At 45.6% G+C, this 19,650-nt stretch overlaps 1 protein-coding gene across 1 annotated transcript; it reads right to left on the reverse strand.

The window, feature by feature from the left end:
• Window positions 1–980: 980 nt before the first annotated feature.
• On the reverse strand, window positions 981–19,178 carry LOC142563191 (large ribosomal subunit protein uL1-like). Its single transcript, XM_075673742.1, has 6 exons — window positions 19,174–19,178; window positions 16,112–16,204; window positions 11,165–11,326; window positions 6,739–6,887; window positions 2,431–2,603; window positions 981–1,194 (listed from the first exon to the last, which is right to left on the reverse strand). Exons 1-6 carry the CDS (start codon window positions 19,176–19,178, stop codon window positions 1,024–1,026), a joined length of 753 nt encoding a protein of 250 aa, XP_075529857.1. The 3' UTR covers window positions 981–1,023.
• Between the last annotated feature and the right edge of the window lie 472 nt (window positions 19,179–19,650).

Raw genomic sequence — 19,650 nt, forward strand, 5'->3', positions numbered from 1 at the left:
CTCCTTTTCGAGCGAGCACCCAATCATACAAGATTCCGGAGCCTGTATGCTTCGACGACGACGGTGATGAAGTTGATGATGATGCCATATATAAATACGCAATCCCACTCTGAGGGATAGGCCACGAACCGGGTGGTAGCATGGTAAAAGAAACACGGAATAATATTACATAATCGGAGATGTGAAAGAAGCCGATGCTTCGACGGAACATCATATTAACTGCAGTCTTCGTTTTCCTTTTCTTGTAAAGCGAAACGTGGCGATCTATTTTTTCGTTGACTATCATACGCTCCCAAAATCCTTCACCGAGACGTTTACCCCGTGCCTCCCCAATGACGACACAACAGACTCTACAGGAGACCGAATATTTTTTCAGGCTGGGCCCTCGATCCGGCTTTTGTCAAGTTTAAGCGTGCGCATCTGACAAAATGAAAGCAGGCTGTGCCACACTGCATGGACTGTACGAGTTCTCATGTACTGCTTTTCAAACTTTGCAGCACTCTTGCCACTTTCGAAAGAACTTCAGCTGAATACGAACTGTAATTTTTTACAGCAAGAAAGAAAGAACAAGGAAAGGAAAGGCAGGGAGGTCAACCAGGCGAGCACCCGGTTTGCTACCCTACACTGGGGGTGGAGGGGAAGGAGAATAGATAGAGGAAAAGAGGGAGAAAGTGAGCACTGAGTGAGTGTGGGAGGATGCTTTGCAGCAAACCTATATCTACGTTCAGGGCATCTAGCCAGTCCAGCGGCAGGGGCAGCATTTGAGTGATCCCGGAATGCAACAAAAAACGATCGTAGTACCTCGCTTTGGGCACAAGTATAATCTTGAGCTTTCCACTACGGCGTTCCTCTTAGTCCACATAGCAGCATCGGGACGTTAAGTCGCACAATTTGTTTTCAGTGTTACTTCATCGTTTCAGGCGTTGAAAACAGCCCAGACAAATCGTGCGGGTGGTCCAGTCCTCTTTATTGCCAGCAAGACTTCGTGCTCCGGCGACTCCGTGACAGCAACGCCTGTATCAGTCAGTAGAGTTTGCAAGGGGGTCCCATGGAGGACTTGATGCTGAGCGCATCTACGTGCTCCCATCCTTTCTTGAGTTTCTCCAGGACTCGGCTGACGGTCGTCATGACGTTCTCGGCAAGCTCGTCAGCGCTCATCTTCACGTGACCCACGGAGATGCCGAACGCCTGCTCCTGCACGTGACGCCACACAGAAAAAACGAGGTAGTTAATAGCAGTAGTAGTAGACCTTATTTGTTGTTTTGTAATGAAGTCCCAGAGGGCGGAGCCCTCTGTCCAGAGCCCAATTTGCTGCTGCTATCCGACTGGCCCTGTCAGTCAGGTATCACCGCTCGTCCAAGGCTGTTCTGGAAAGGGCGGCTTCCCACTGGGAAGCCGGCCCTAACTGTGCCGAGAGAATATGCGCACGGCACACGTGCCGAAATTCGAGGCCAGATTAATTTGGCAGATGCCCTTTGCAAAACTTTTCATTTCATTTGAATAAATTCAGGCGCCCAGTGACTGTGAATTGTTTATACACATGGCTACGAGCTGGCTAGATCCATTTTCTCTGTTCGTTGTTGTTGTTGTTTTCTGGTACGTAATTATGATTCACCGCTGCTTATGTACAATTTGCCCTGCAGGCATCTTTCTTAATACTTTAGTTATACAGTATCCGTGAATCCGGATTTATTATTATCACATAGGGAACTAAATGAATGCTCACCGCAAACAGCACGAAAGGTCACTTCTAAATACACTATGTTATCGAGATACCAGAGAGGCGGCAAGGAATGCAACGTCACGACAACAACTGAAAACATAAACATGCCGTCATCTGACATGTTCCGACACTGTATTTTGGGCAAAAGAGAACCGTCAGTGACAACACGTGAAAAAAGGATTAAAGGAGAAAGTCTCGTGCTATTCTACCCCGAATATCGCCACCATCACGCTCTCTCTCTGTCATTGCTTTCTTTTACAGCGAAGCATTCTTTGCGAACAATCACAGGCCCTCCTGGCCATGGCTGCTGCGTGCTGCTGCAGTCTTTACAAATAGCGCATACTTTAAGAAATAGAATTACGTGTGCAATGGTGGGATCAAACTTCAGTGCCCTAGCGCAGGGGTCCGACGCGCTAACCATTAGGCCCCAGTCGCACGCGTACTTCTATCGTGCAACATGCTGCTTGAGATGATCGCCGCATGTGTCACACTGCGACGCACGGTTGCGCGAGGGCCCATGCTCGCACGACAGTTTGCTTATACGCCAAAGACGCAGGGATGAAATGGGAAAATTTATAGCGTCGTATTAACAGCTTCACGAAGGCTTAGTTTCACGCAGATTCCAAGATGTGTGCATGCTCTGCCTAATTTCTTCTTGTGCGTGTGAGAGAGAGAGAAAGTGTGTGGGGAAGGAGAGGTGAACTTACCCTTCTCATCCACAGCCTGGTGCTGGTCCTGAGTTCTTTCACCTTCGTGTCCAACGGTATGTGCTGTGGAACCGGCGTGATGCACTTCCTCTGCTTTGCGAAATTTTGTGCCAGGAGCTTGTTGAGTAGATTCGTTAGCGTCACGTCGGCCAGGAAGGCATCGTACTTCACCGCTGCAGCAGCGACAAGAACACTTGAATAACGACCCACCGACTGCGTCAGGTTTGACGTAACAAGAAAGCTACAGCAGCTATTACTGTAAATTAAATATGCGGAAGCCCGCTAGGGGGAGCAAGGCTCGTAAAAAGTAAACTTGCCATCCCACCCGACTGCAGCGGCAACTTCGATTACAGCTCACCCGACTACAGCTTCTTGCTATTCCCTACACTTGTGTGGACAACTTCTTCTTTGAGTAGTCATTGCACGATAGCAAGACATACAGGATGATAAATTACGATTTCTTGAAATGTTTAACCTGGCATCGATATATGGCGCTAAATTTTACGCATAATATAGAAGCCCTAAAAACGACCGAGAATGAAAAAGACACACCCGCTAAATGTGCACCCATAAACCATCTAATATCATTCTACAGCGAAGCCGTTTATGGTTTGGGTTCCACGCATTTTTTGTGTCCGTCAACAAATCTGTGAGCAAAAACTACGATCATCAGCAATGACTCGTTCCACTGCTCACGCGTTCGTCATCATCATCTTCCACAGCTGGCTCCGTCGCCGCTCATTATGTCAGCGTTCCCATACGGCCCCTCTTCTCTACGAAGGCACTGATGGCACTGGCCCACTGCCAGTGGGTGCGGTGTCAAATTCTTTGCCTCAACATATCGCGAAAGGAAAGCAAGAATATATATAATGAATGTATAATACGAATGAAAGCGAATGCATAAAATTGGCAGTGGCTGAGCTCGGCCATGCCAGGATATACGTAGCAAAAGCTAAGGCATAGCATGGTTAGCCTTGGTTAGTCTTGATTGCAAGTCCAGGTTGGTCTGGTTGTCTAGCTATGCTGCGGCGTTTAGACAGTCGTTCGGCGCGCTGTTCGTCTGTTTCCTGGGCGATTCGTTTCCTCTTCATCTCGTTCCGATGTCAAGTCCAGGCCTCCCCCTGCTTATCAGAATTGTCGCCGACCATACTGCCACCTCAACTGTGGTTGCGGCGCACGCGGGCTCTGCTTTCCAATCCTCCGATATGTTATTAGGCATGCGACGATGCTGGCGAAGTGAGCGGAGGCGAACGCAACGAGGAGGAACGCGGTGTGACGTCATGCGCCTCCTCGGAGCACGGCCACGGCGAAATCACAAGTTCGCGGCCAGTAAAGCTTTCGCTTTAAAAATAAATGTGTGTGCGTGCCTTTCGTCAAGATGACCACCGATCGAGACGACAAATGTGTTCGTACCGTTGTACAAAATTTTTAGTCACCTCTTTGTCGTGTGCTACACAGCTTCACTGATTATCCACCCTCACAGAGTAGAATGGCTCATGATTTTTTGACAAGCTGGGTTTGATGTTCTGAAGACTATGATTTAAGCGGACGAAACTGTACGCGAAGCCAATAGTTGTTTTTAATAGGCAGTAACGAACTTTCACTTGAGGTTTAGTAAGTAAGCAACTGGCTAGGTAATTACAATACTAATTATTTTTACTCAAAAAGTTTTGATTACCTTATTTGCACAGATGTGCCGTCCAACACAAAAAAGCAAAGGTGAGCTATAATTTCCTTGATGTGTTATGGCGTTGAGGGTTTCAGGACATATCTATGCATGCATTACACAATACACTTGCTAAATGTTATCGACAGTGCTCGACACCCACATAACTGTTTTAAGCTGGCGCTTTGCTTAGAGGGAGATCATAGCGTAATATTACAAGTTAATTTCCTCAGCAATATTTTTATTTGTTGCTTGGTTTGTTCTTCTTCTAAAGGGCACAGTGATTGAAGCTCGATAATCTGGCCGCGTGGCTGCGTGCGCTTTTCGCTGACACTCGGAGAGCGCTCGGTAGTCGCTGGGCTTCCAAATGCAATCATAAGGCTTCCCAAGAATATCTCGCTTTCATTGTGTACGAAAATACATCAGCTGGGTATCCGCAGCGGCCACAAGGGGCACAAGAAGCGCCGGCAGCCACGAGCCCCGAGTATGGCGTCTGAATTGCCGAGCACACATTACGTAACTGTAAGGCGTGCATTGCACCATCGCTGCTTCGCTGATAACACCTTTGCACCTTCGGAACATACATCAGCCCCTTGTTTGTGACTAATGTTATCGCAAGTTAAGGTCAGTGACACTTCCCGTAACAAGCGCGAAAAGGATAAGAAAAACGATATTTCAGTTCTTTCCTTCAATCGTTTGAATGTTTGCTGAAGCGAGACCATCAAACCGCCTCGAACTCTATGGCACAGCCATTCAAAGAAACCGGCGATATACTTTTGATCGGATTCCCATCACACAATCATCCCGCAAGTTCAAGTGTTCACACCGCACAAGTTACTCGTACAGTCTTTTGTCGAGAGCTTCACTTAGCGATAGTTAAGGTAAGTTACCGGACCGAGCCGCATAGGTTCAGTGGCACGCTTGGCGTTTCGAAACTTACAACAGCGAGAAATGCCAGTCCTCTTGAAGGGTGCCGCTCCCCAGCGGCGGAAGTTCAACAAACGGGCCCCACTAAGCCATTCCCTCCAAACGACCGCTCGCACAGTAAGCAATTTTTGAAACTAACACCCCTGTGCAAGATTGGGAGATTGCGCAAGCTGGTAATTTATGCTAAGGAAGGGCTAGTGTTTCCTTCTTTTCCGAATTGTCCCCTGCAATGTGCACATATGTCCCAACAGAGGCAAGAGTGCGTATCCTGCACAACGGTGTTTCACCAGCTTTCAGTGCTCAGCGCCTCCTTGACCGGCTCACAGATTCTTCGGCGACCTTCTTGGGCGGAGTTTCTGTTTTCACGGAAGTAGCGCGCACTGTGCACAAGTGATACTGCCGGTGCAATAAAAGTTAATAGAATCTTGCATTGCAATAACGCATTAGAAGCTTTAGATGTTAATCCCGCCACAACATCAATAGGAAGGGTTGCTTTACTATATATCGTGTTCCGTTCAACTCTACTTCCATTGTTATTGTTTCGCCTAATTTGAACCTAATTAATCTAAAACAACAACACAGCCTCATACTCATAGGTTGTCACAAATGCCTCACGAGCCATTTCTCTCGAAGTTCAGCCGGAAGGTGCTCACTATTGCCGCGTCTTCTAGAGTCGCTCAATGCTAGCACTTCGAACTACCCCTGGGATCCCTGGTGTTACTCCGCGGAGCACCATTTTCAAAAAAAAAAGATAAACAGTGCTAACCTTGACATCACAACACCTTCATCAAATATCTGTTAGCAGCAATCATATCAACAGCACAGTTTGAGGCATGTTTTCGTTGCGTTAGAATGCTTTAGCTTAAAGGACGCGAATTAATCATAAAAAATTTATCTTTCGATCTTTACATTTATGTTACCGAATTTGATGATTAGACTTGCGTACGATAGTTGCAGGCTAACCGGAGCACGTGCGGAGTCTTTTCAACATAGCATATCTTAACCTTTTGCACACATCCGCTCCATTGACGGTGACTGCTCTTACTGCCTCGAATTACAAAATACGTTCTGGGTGTGCTACACAGGGAATCCCGCGTTTGGTGCACGCTCGGGTTTCTAACTAGTCTGTATTATGGCATTTACCAACGAGTAAACAATGACAGTGGGGAATTCGCGAAGGCAGAAGATACCCATAAAATGAAACAAGCACACTGAACTCTAGCTGACATCAGCGTAGTGCGACGTTACGTAGATGTCACTGTGTAGGTGTTTCTTGTTCTGATACCCACTGACCCATGTTGTCATCAAAGAGGTTCATTGAAGATCTACACATACTCATTAGCCCCTGGGACCTCTGCCAATGGCTATGTGCCACCGGGGCATCTGGGTGGCAGTGCTACTACATTGTATGTGCCCCAATGGTTACTGGTTATGTGTCATTGGGTATGACCGCTTTTAAATGAACCTCTTTGAACCCAAGTTGGATACGTGCCGCTGGTTATGTGTCACTGTGGTCATTGGGTACGCACCAATAAGTATGAACCCCTCTCCAACGCCCCCTCCCAGTTGCACATCCCCAAACTGGACTTCCTTCGGAGCAAGCCCATAAAAACGAGTAGAAGCACTGAAGCACTGAAACAAACTGGATTGACGAGGAAGAATGATTCGCTATAAATAAGTTGCCTACGAAATGATTTGTAGCAATCAACACGTACCGAGCTTTTTGATCGCCGCCGGTCGCCCCTTCAGCAGCATGACTTCTTCAATACTCATGAAATCCAGGTTGCAGGCCCTGGCTGCTTTTCTCTCTATTTTGTAGCCGATCATGCAGCCCCGGAAGTTCGGCTTTACAACATGCGGAAGCCTGTCCAGGGAGACAAGAAAAAAATGACCTTAACGGACCTAGGTTACATTGTAACCTCCGAGATTGGGAGGCAAAAGACGCGAGTGAGCTCAGCGGATATACCAGCACACGTACACCTTTTTTTTCAGCTGGTCCCCAGTCACGGTAGCAAGACACAACGGAAATAGTAACATTTAAATAACTTCTGAAGCGCAGTCTTAATGCACTAATTGCAAATCCTTCAGAGCTAAATCTTGTGCTGCCAGTAGCACACAGGCCAAGCCATTGATGTGTTCGTCAGATGATGTCGGCCACATTATTTATGCCATAACAACAATCTTAATAGCTTTGCCCTGAGTGTACACTCTTTTCTGGACCTGCACGTACACGTTGTACTACTTATTTAACTTCAGATGCAATGCACAAGCTGTGACACACTTGGAACATGCGGAGACTGACAAGCAACACATTTTTTTAAGTTGGACCGACTTTTCCAACGGCGTCGTTATAGTGTGCATTGCCCTACTTCTTGCATCTAAAAATTGCCCCACGGTCTGGCTAGGTTGGCACATGGCGGTGTCTTAAACTGCGCTTGTGGCGAAGGATGACCTATAACTTACAGGTGCAAGTTGACGTCGGAAGAAAGAAAGCAGCCAGTTTGTGTTCCTCCTCTTGACGTAGTGATACGAGCTTTCCGTAGCATTCGCCACATATGTGCTTATTAACCACGTGTGCGGAAACAATAAATGGGACAAGAAACTGTCCTAACGCTCCAGAGTACTTGCATGCGTAACTTTATGCAAAGGTCCTAATTTAGTCCACACACTTTACACTTTTCCTGCACGTTACCCATAAGATACCCCTTATTTACGGCAAATATAAGCGAAGTGAATAGTCTAGTTCGCCGACGACACCGAAGAAGCCAACTAACGAATGAACGACACATGAAGGTAAAAAAAACAAGGATTTAGTGAGTATTTCCAAAACATTTGGGCCAAGAGTCTCGCCACACGTTATGTTCACAATTTCTCCTATTTTTACCTAAATTGTAATTGTTCCCCACACTTAAGAAGTGTGGGACACGTTGCGAAAAACGGCAGTGTGACAGTCTGAAACGGTCCAATAAGTAACTTTCTACAGATGTAATTAATCCAGACGTATTAGACAATTATTGCTAGTCAGTCGCAACATGCTTCATATCTTCAACGAAATATGAACACTGTAGCTCGCTCAGTTCACCGAGGAAACCAACTAAAAGCAACTGCATGCCTTGTATACCGCATAAAACTTGGAAAAAGGCGAGTATTTAGTAATTATTTTCAAAGCGCATGACTAACCTAAATGCTTCAAGCTTACGGTACACTCAGACTTATACAAGATAGTACTTTCAAAATTTATTGAGCATAAATAACTTACTATTGTGCAAAAAGTACTTTTGTAGCTTACGAATTAGTCAGTTCGGAAAAGCACTTGAGTATAGTACTAAATGTTCATAAAAGGTATTTTGTTGCTTTGAAAGTACTTCCATGATACGCTTTATTATGAAGTTAGAAAGAAAGCACAACAAAATGGTGTACTGCCAAAAAGCTTTAATGGCCTGCAAGATGTATTGTTTTTCGAAGTTTTCATCGGACAGCTTGTTTCCGTTCTTAATATACGACTGCCTATTCTGAAAAGGTGCTCAACAGATGCGATCGACGGGATGGCCAGGTTGTGTCGCAGAAAGAACTCATGAAGTGCAGGGTACACTTCAATACAACTCTGACTTCCTCTGACTCATTTCCACACGGGTACGCAGAATACACGTGTGCAGCTGAAACGCTGTTGTCTCCTACAGGTGCCTCGTGCCTCGTATTCAAAAGCTTGCTCGTTTGTCGGTTTCATATTTCGCCCTGCATCCAGTAGAAGCCGGTAGTCGGAAGATTTGAACCTCAGTCACCCGGCGTTTATGGACACGTCTAATATGAGTACTAGCCTATAGAGTTATGTTGGGCGATTAAAAACAGAAGCTGCACAAATGAGATTTGCCGGTGACAGATTCATGGCCACCCCGCGAGAGCTTCAGCCCGCTTCAACTTCATTAGGCCACAACCCACCAAATTGGGCCTATACCCTCACCAACATTTTTGCACAAATTTAAAATGAATGTCATTGTTTTCTCCCCGTCTTACTGCGACGCTCACTCGGCTTCTCACATAATGAACCATACACGGTTCCATCACGTCCACTATTTCGACGTCACAAACAAACGTTTCTTTCATAACTGAGAATGCTCGTGCAACACACACTCGAGAAACGTCCCCGCCACGCGGTCCAGATTTGGCGGAGAAATTACAGCAATCTGCCCAGGACTGCCTGTGAGCTATGCTCGGCAACGCTGCCACACTACCGTTTAACTTTGTCAGCGAAATTTCAACCATAATCTGCTACCCTGAAGAGAACCTTCATTGCTTGTTGCTGAGCTCTGAAACCACGCTCGGTACAAGGTCTCGTGCCCACAACGATGCAGGGACCTCTGCAGTCGCACTTTTTTGCACCTGCGCTATCAAGCGGACCACATAGGCATGCACAAGTGTCGTGAAGCGACAACAAGGAAGGAAAACCTAGGCTGGCACTTAAAGAAGTAAAGAGTGGTACGGGGATTAAGAACTTTATCTTTTCATGAAACTTTATTTTTTCATAAAACAAATCCTTGCGTGCGCACTATGGTGGACCTGATCGCTTGGTGAAACAAGTTTGTGTGTAAGCACCTTACAGCCTGCTTGTTCTGAACAAAGGTATCCTGCCCGTAGTGGCCAGGTGGTTGGCATTGTGCTCTCCTGATAAAGGGGTTGACTTTTGCTCCTAAATAGTTGAAATAATTAGTACAAGATACCCTGAGGACGACGCAACGAGCTATGGAAAGAAGAATGATGGGTGTAACGTTAAGGGATAAGAAAAGAGCAGATTGGGTGAGGGAACAAACGCGAGTTAATGACATCTTAGTTGAAATCAAGAAAACGAAATGGGGGTGGGGGGGGAGGGGCATGGGCAGGACATGTAATGAGGAGGGAAGATAACCGATGGTCATTAAGGGTTACAAGGGAAGGGAAGCGTAGCAGGGGGCGGCAGAAAGTTAGGTGGGTGGATGAGATTAAGAAGTTTGCAGGTACGACATGGGCACAATTAGTACATGACGGGGGTTGTTGGAAAAGTATGGGAGAGGCCTTTGCCCTGGAGTGGGCGTAACCAGGATGATGATGATGATGATGATGATGATGATGATGATGATGATGATGATGATGACCCTGAAATGTATTGAAGCTGCAACACAAATACCTCTCTTTCAATGTACTTCTTAGATACGAAAATACTCTGAAAAGTACTTAAGATAGAGTAAGTTGAGTACAGAATTTAAGCTATGTACAAGTCTGGGTACACGTCCTCCATAAAGTGGCTCCTATTTCCCCAAAATATGAAATCTCCGATGTTTTTGGTCGTCTTGCAGAAACGAAGAAGCTTTTGGAGCGTTTCACATAATCCATCTAAACGGGCCGAAAACTAGGGTTCAGTACATTTACATTTAGCCCCTAAATGACACACACACACTTCAAATTCTGCCGACTTACTTAAATGAAAATTGAAATCTGCCAAAATCGAAATCTTCCTGCAGTGCAACCTAACATTCCCCACATTTTCTCAAAGTATATACATCGTGAGTGATATCGCCTTTTTGTTCTGAAAACTGCGAAATCTGGCATAGAACGTTTCTGACCGCTTCTGGTGTTCTGGTGTCGCATTCGCAGCTTCGCTTTAAAACGACGAAGACACCTCAAGACACATTAACACACTGTCGTGTCGTCATTGTTTTCCCCAACTCGCTTTTGACCCCGTGCATTGGTGCAACGTTAAAGATCACTTGGGAGTCAAAATGAATCCGGAGTCCCCTACTACATCGTGCCTGATAGTCGAATCGTGGTTTTGGCACGTGAAACCCCAGGATTCATTCAACTCACTTTTGACTAGAGGATGAGGTGTGGTCGTTTGCCATAGTATTCTCTTCAAAAAGCCTTTGGTGAATAGCATTACGCCCTCAAAACAATCGGCTTAAATGCTGTGGGTTAGATTGTTGTTACCGTTTCCGTGCGCTAGCAATATCTCTCGTCTCGTCTTGGTATGTGCGCGCTTGCATTAGCGTTGTGCTTTGGCTTACAGAGCCCATCGCGATTATTGATGCGGCAGTCGGTCACGTGAACGATATTGGACTCGAGATGCATCTGAAAATGCGTAGGTACAGCATCCAACGTAGAGTTGCTTACTTGATGATGCCGTTAAGACGCTTGTACCTCTGGAAGTTGTATTCCTTGAGCCAGACCAGTAGGTCGACCGTCTCCAAAAATCTGCGGCGCTTCTTGGCCGCCGCGTCGAGCACATCGTTGACGCATTGGTACACCTCCTCCTTGCTGATCCTTCGCAGAAAACTGGGCACAGTAGAGATCGCAAATAATTTGATATGACGTGTCAGGGCGACTTCGTTGAAGGGACACTAACGGAATATTCCGGTGGTTCTTTCAGAATAATCTAGCCCTGCTACGAGCGCGGTGAGGAACAGCTTTAGAGATGTATTACTAGAACAACCAAGTATGGAAGCGATGGTTCTGCTTCCTTATCACCAGTTCAGTCCGCTTGTGCTAGAACTAATGCTTCGCAGACCCTTTACGAGCACTTTACAGCACGGCCAGAGCACTCGGTAGCAATCAGGTAAATATGCCTGGTATCGAAGCCGCCATGGAAGTCCGGACATTCAAAACATGGCAGGTCATCGGCGGAGGGATAGATGGATGTTATGAACTTCCCTTTTGGAACGGGGCGATGGGTTGCGCCACCAAGCTCTTATTTTATTGCCTAATGTCATAAATTGGTTAAACAAGAAAAAAAGAAAGGGGAAAGGCCCACTATGAATTTTCATAACCAAAGTTTCTGAACCCCTCTTGTGAACTTTGTTTGTGTACGCATCCGTTGTTTGTCGTTCCCCTAGTATTTTTCCCACCTATTTTCCGATCACCTCTTACTATTGTCTATTGCGGATATGCTTACTTTCCCCCCTGCTCTCGCTGAACACAAGGGCTTGAAAGAGGCCTGTGATGCCTAAGATATCTTCACATTCTAATCAAACATGTTCCAACGTTTCTCTAGCTTTACCGCGGCAAGCACATGCTTCTTCCTTCTCATATTTCGGTTTATAAGTTTGTGTTCTAAGGCATCCTGATCTTTCTTCGAAAAGTAATCAGCTTCCCTGTAAGTTATCATAAATTGTTTCTTTCCTGATTTCGTTTTTTTCCTCTTAAGTAGTTGCTCATGGTAGGATTCTTTTCCGTTGCCGCCACCCATGAGATTATCTCAGCCTCTCATATTTTTCGCTTTACGTTCTTTGTTGCTGTGTTGCTCACCATACAGGCCGCATACTTGCTGGTAAGCTTCCTAGTTGTTTTCCTCCATTGTGAATCAGCGTTTTTCTTGTACAAATACCTGAACACTCTCCCAGCCCATTTACTTTCTTCCATATTTCTCAGTCGTTCCTCATAATCAATTTTACTGTGAGCTTCCTTCACTTCAAAACTTGTCCAGCCCATATCACCCTGCACAGCTTCATTTGTAGTCTTCCTGTGAGCGCCCAATGCGAGGCGTCCCACTGACCTTTGGTTGCCGTTCATGGGGCTTAGCGCCATCTGTGTGAGGAGGGAACGCTTCCGGCGGAACAAAGAATAATGTGACGCCTTATCCGTTAAAAACAAAAGTGACGTAATTTTGTTCTCAAACGCGCAAAATTTGTCTTGGTGGCCTGCCATGAACTGCATATTCAAATGCCTCGTCATTCGAGTTGATGGAAGTTTAGAGCTTTCAGCGTGGAAAGCGATACAGCAAGGGGTCAGCCGTACTGGTGTCGAAATCGTGCCCCTGCACGGAGCATACTTTCTTTGGAGGCCGACGAAAGGTTTGTGTGTAGAGTGCTGGTCCCATCTCAGGACGCCAAGCCCATCGGCCAGCTCATTCGCACGAAAACAGCTCAAGTAACCGAGCACCTGGCGGTCGTAGCTCACTACTTTTGACTGAACAGGTTAAGAAACGATGAAACTACCCGCACCATCAAATTCAGACAAACGTCGACGAGCAAAACAACACAACGTCTGAGGGGGGCGTATGGTGAACTTCACCAGCGCGCCTTTCTGCGCACTTCAACATATGCATTCGATTACAAGTGATAGCGGCGCCAACGTGCACTTATGGTGGGTGCGGAAAAATGGTATTTATTGACAATGATCAAGTAAAATAGAGCTGCCTTTTCTTTTCTCGTCCCGCGCAGTTAAATGTGAATGGGAATTTTATTTCCCTCGAATTAATTAAATTGTGTCTCGTTTTAATAAAAAAACGCCGATTTCTTTCCCAGTGTTTGTTCCCTCCTCACATAGTCGCACTTCAATCACTGCTCCCATAACCACCCTTGCTGATTGCAGGGTAGCCAACCGGAACAACCTCTGGTTAACTTCCCTGCCTCTCTCTGCATCAAGTTCTTCGTCGCTCGGTGACAATTTGTTCTGAAGCGCTTCGTGCCCGAAGCTTCGCGACCTATTTGGATCGACGTTGGCGACCACTCGAATATGCCACAAATAGCGCATTCAGATAACGGATGAATTCGCGGACGGCTGTCGGCCCGCGCAAGGCCACCTAGAGCTAAAGAAGGCCTCTGCGTGACCTCCTCTCCGCAACAGCTACCGACTGTTCGTGGCTTTCACTCTGTTTCGGTTTTTTGACAAGACAGGCGCATATGGTGGCTGGTCGGTGCACAAGCGCTATTATTATTATTGCCCGCACTTCCTATAATCGGAGTGTCTCTGAGGAATGGCGTGAGTCGTCGTAATTGGGCGGCCAATCTGCGCGTGTTTTAAACCTTGAGACAGCACAAACTAGTGAACAGCGCGTGAGAGAGCGCGTTCTAGGTCGCGTCGATGCCATCTGATACCCCTGCCAAATGGGCAAGTGCAGTTACGGGGAGTGCACTTCGGGATCTTGAGTGACACCTCAGGCTACGCGATCCTAAACGGGAGAACACAGCGCACTCGCAGTAAAAAAAAATTGCGACAGACAAAAATAATGTTTTTTCAAGATGTAGATTAAAATAAAAAAAGCTTCTAAAAAGCGATTGCTTTATACGTATAATCAATAAAAACAATCTTAATCTATATTTACTAAACAATAGATGAAATTATTTTTATCATAATAGTGTTACAAGTCGAGGCCGGCCAAGACGAATGCCTAGGCAATCCAGAACAAGATGGTGGCGTGCGACGAGGCAGCATTTGATCCTGCTAGAACAGAATATCAGCGAGTTCTGTTCTGATTGTATTTTTAAAGGCTGTTCAACAGCTAGAATGAACTTCTGTGTCCTTTTTACATGCATTACATCTTAATTGTATCGTTGAAACCGCTGGTGGCGAGACTACGCACTCCGACCGGGGCCCACTCTTCTGCGAGTGCACTCTGCTTGCGACGTTTGGATTTGGAAAAGTGCACTTCAAACCGAGTGCACTCTCTGTAAGTGCACTTAACTTGCCCACTTGACAGGGGTGTAGTGCAACATGAGTGCGCGCGGTTGGTTCAGCCGGCTCGGCCCGACTCAGCTTGCCCACGGAAGCGGCACAATGCACCCTCGCTAGCCGCAGGCATCTACCTACACGACGCAAACGATGGCGCCGTCATCTCTCGTTCACTTCGCTGCTTTGTCGCGCCACGTGATGGGGCTTTACGTGTGAAACATCGCGGAGGCGCGCTGCTCACGTCTCGTTCGAGAATTTTAAATAAGCTGCCGTTGTGATGGCTTCTAATCGTATGGAAAGTCATTGTTCTCGATTTAGATACGAATGCCGCAAACGATGGAGCGAAAAGGGCTATAAGGTTTGTAATTCAACTAGTATTATTTTAAATAAACACTACTTCTAGAAGAGATGATCGCTTTGACACAAAAATTTCAGCACCGTCCAAGGGCTTTGTAAGCTGTACGAGTGCGAATCATGAACAAGGCAATTTAATGGCCCCGAAATATGGCGAAAATCCGGTGAGACACGCAAGCTTCCAGGCTGCCACTGCACATGGCCGCTCGTTAGCACCTACCTCGCGGCTCTCCGCAACGAAGTCTCTGACTGGAATCTATGAAGGCTCGGCACAACGTCACGCGACATAAAAATGACGCTGACAAAACGGTCCTTCCTCGGACGGTACTCAAGTGGTTATTCCTTCACTTAGCAAGTCAACTAGTTCACATAGCGACTACCTCAGAATGTCCAAATGTATCCGTGAAACTGCGAATGTATTGTAGGGGTTCCCCTGCGCGACCATCCAATTTCTTCTTTTAACCTCTAACATCGCAATATTGCTGTCGAGGACCAGAAAAAGAAAAGGACAAGTTACCCTCGAGAAAGCCTACAGCACCACGTGACGTTTCATCCGGATGAAAGCACCGAAACGTTCTAATGCAAAGCTTCCGATTTTCATCACAAATTAACGAAAGCGTGGTTTGTGGACACCAAATTATATAGTCAATATTACAAAATTTGTAGAAAACACCCACAGCAGTGATCCAGTACTCGTGGCCAGATGTGCTGTGGCCTCTCGAACTATAAGCAAAGAAGGTTTTTCGGACACACTATAGACAAACTGCCGCTTCGCAGTTGGAAATGGTCTATAGACCCATATGAACGACACATACCTTGCTTTGAACATCAGCAGCTTTTCGTGAGCACAGGTAACTAACACAGTCGTGCTATTGGCAACGCCTGGTCCTAAATTTTATAGTATACGCAAATGTGTCCCCGTTAATTTTCGCCAAGGTTTAAGATTATGCCAAAACATACTAGGAGGAAATACTGGCACTCAAAGATTGTGAACGTTGCTGTGATTGACATCATGCCTGTTTAAAGAAAGTGTCTTGACTACGTTGTTGCGGATTAGGTGATGCCATCAATGCATAATGATTGCGGAGTGTAATCTGTAAGCACTAGTTGAAGTTAGCACTGTTTAGTGTATTTTTTCTCATATGCTTGTTGTTTTCATTCATGTTTTAGTTACTTTAATTTTCTTTCTTTATTGCGCTAAAGTTTATCTTAGCCTTCGAACAAATTTAAAACTCGAGAGGCACGTGTCCCGATCCCGCAAGAAAGTTTGGAACGCTGCTGCCCTTTTGTGCCTTTATGCTACTATCCACGACTCACATCGAATACGATGGCGTAGGTGGCTCTCGTTCTGGTTCAGGCGATGTCGCACGGGATGTTGGCTCTTCCTCACTCTCCTCAGCCACGGACGCACTGCATCGTGACGGAAGCGGCGGTGTACAACGGAGAAGCAACGGCAGTTCAGGCACATGAATACGCGTTAGAAGTTAGGGCGTCAAACCGAAACTAAATCGGAGCATTGCGATTCATGTCGTTTCATTCCGGAGCGAAACCGTAACAAAAAAAAGTAATAAGGCAGATCCGACGCCCATGTTCAAAACTTATGTGAAGCGAAGCTTTGGTGAAGGGTCTAAACGCTGAAAAACTAAATTCGATGCATACAATATTCTTGGGCGGAAACAGCGAAAGAAACACTAGCAGCTTTCTTGGACATCAAAATCTAGTTCACGTGAGCGCCACTACGTGGCGCATTGACCTTAATCTTTTCAAACTTTCTGCGGTGACGTAGACGCGACGCCAAAGAAAAAAATATTCGAACTAAAAGCTATCCTTGCAAACTTGACCAAATAACTTGTCCTGCTAGTGATATCACTGTTTTTGTTAGAGTTGCCGCTCGTTGGCTGGAAATGGCCTATCAGCCTTGCAGAAATTTGGTCGCGACACGAAAAACACAGCGATCATTGATTCCCTGCTATTCAGAGACTTCTCGAAAGGCAGCTACTTTTTTTTTCTGAAGCGTTAGCATTAGGGGTGTTACAGCGGGAAAAAAGTGCATGTTTGGGAAGTGCGGGAAGCCGATCACGTGGGAGAAGTGCATATATATATATATATATATATATATATATATATATATATATATATATATATATATATATATATATATATATATATATATATATATATATATATAACATGCACTTTTTTTTGCAATATATAAGTGCAACTGACGGTCGTCCGGAGCATACCACCTGCAGTTGCATTACATATATATATATATAATGCAACTGCAGGTGGTATGCTCCGGACGATCGTCAGTTGCACTTCAATCCTCGAAAAGGCAGGACATGTGTCTAGTGAGCTCTGGAACAACGCTTCTCAACGTGGTGCACGCGCTTTAAGTCATGCATCCGGGACCACAAAAAGATGCGACGTAGTGCTAACGCATTTCTCTCGCACTTACTGCTAAATATCGCTATTGACGTTTTTTTTTTTTTAATGGTACGAAATGAACACTCTGGGATAATCGTCCAAAGCACTACGCAGCAGCTTGTCATCAGTCGGAACGTATTCTGTATTTGTGGGTAAGATTTAGCGTTCCAAATTCGTGCAGCAGTACGAGGAACTCTTGGGCTACCGCAGCAGCTGAAAATCGAGCGAACATGCGCTTAAGTATTAAGACGGACGCATGAACAATTTGGTTTGGCATCTTCATAAAGCACAGCACAAGGACAGTGCGAGCTCTCTCTGTGTCGTTGTCCGCCAGCAAGCTATGACCGAAGATGATCACAATAGCAGTTAACTTTGTTGGCCACCGGGCCAGGTACACCTTTAAGTAGCATATACACATTTGTTGCACTTAGTTGTCAAAATACTGTCAGGTGGCTGCAAATCATGTGCGTGAAGGAAGGCCACCATTTCAGATTATTGTGACATGTGAGATTTCTTTGTTCTCCGTATTCACTGTCATGCTGCTGTTCTGGCTTTATATTATACCCACAAATTTGTAGACTAGCGGATATCGAAAACCTAAAAATGCTACCCACGTCCACGAAGGCTGAAGAGCTATTGAAGAGTTATGCGACTGTCAAAGACATCGAAAGAAATATTGGCAGCTCGAGGAAGGTGGGAGTCAGCACATGAGAAATTTGTTAGCACCCTCATGGGCAGTCCCGGTCGCTGGCGCCGGCCATAGAACCAGATGGGCCTGTGTTCATCTCCTGCCAACATTCTCACCTTACCTCGCCCCATCGGGTTTCAGGTGAACTTCTTATACAGCCAATTTATTTGCCGGAAAATTTGGTCAACATGGTCACCGTCGTAGGTTTTTACTGTTTACCGCAGAAAGTAACATCTGTTCTGATATTTTCAGCGATTTCACCTTTCCCATGATGTCCGCATTTTTGTAGGCCCCTGTTCATATTTTGGGGCGTTTTTGAAAGCATGCAACCATAGCGCACCCGCTGACCACGCTGCTCAAAAAGCCGTTTTACTAATGCGTTGGCATAAGAGTATTAGGAGTGTGTGCGTGTGTTTTGGCCAGGGTCCGGCCTTTCGAAACGCATATTTGGAAACTGGCGTCGTGCTCAGAAATCGTCCCAAGTGGATACGGCTTGCTAACTCATCCGGCTCTAATTTGTAAGCTACATTATGTGCCGTTAGGTAATTAATTAGCTCGTCGATTATGAAAGTATTGTACTTCTACGATAACGAATTTCGATATAACTTGCCAATAATATCCGCCTCTGGGAGTAATTAGGCTGAAGGAGCATAACTCTGCTATCTGCCGCTAGCCATGTTTAGAAGTGCTGCAGATTTTTAAAAAACACGCTGCGCAGGTTAGGCCCAGATGCGCTCTTCTAGTCGGCTACATTGCGCAGCCAAAAGGAGCACGGACAGGTTTGCACATAAATCAGAGAGCCCAAAATAGCGTTCTGCAAAAAATGTTAAATAAATGCATTGATACGCGCACGGTGTTGAATACTAAACTGAAATCGCCGCAGGAGGGCCTGAACAATTGCCCTTGAATAACATGGCTTTACAACATCACGCCTAGCCCTTATGTTTGCGCACACCACCGACACTGCGTCTTAATCTTCTTAGTCGCTCAGGATTCAGCATCTTACGGCGGAGATGCTTACTGTGTAATCTGGAGCGACGTAATGTAATCGGCCCCCACTGCCCCGGAAAACAAGAGTGCAGCTATCACATAAAGCCTAATTTGGGACCACGCTTAGCCTAAGCGAATAATCCTAAACCGTACCTCGATGAAACCAGAGAAAGAAGGTTTTCTCAGGTGTCAGCATGTCGTACAGGACTTTACGGAAAGGCAGAATGCTGAATGGCAGAGCCGAATAAAAACTGATAACGCAGGGTCTACGTACCTCATGCTGGAGCAAGACCACCCGAACGCGAAAGATTTCTTATGATGATGATGGTGATAATTTATTTCATAAGGTGGCACAGACGTCCTACGGGAGATCGACCAACACTCGGGTGGTGTTTGAGTAGATAATGATGAACGAACATGAAAAATAAACATCATATTTTAATTAATATTACGTCTAATTCAGCCGTCCAGCTTTTCGGAAAACCTCAAAGAAGCAAAAAAAGTTTCCCATAATTGAACAAGAACAAAAAAATTGGGAGTGAAGAGAACATCAAGATGTATATTGAACTTGTTCTTGCTTACCCCCAGCGACCATGTCGCTCGTACCCACTACGGGGGATAGGCCAAGAAATGGGTGGATTAAAAATAGAAACAAACTGTAAAAGCAACAACTAAAAAAATCTTTAAGATACATTTTCAGGACTGCTATAAATTAAGTACAGCTAATTTTCGTAATTTGTTTATTTTCACT

This window comes from Dermacentor variabilis, chromosome 11, assembly GCF_050947875.1.
Source record: "Dermacentor variabilis isolate Ectoservices chromosome 11, ASM5094787v1, whole genome shotgun sequence".
Lineage (NCBI taxonomy): Eukaryota > Metazoa > Arthropoda > Arachnida > Ixodida > Ixodidae > Dermacentor > Dermacentor variabilis.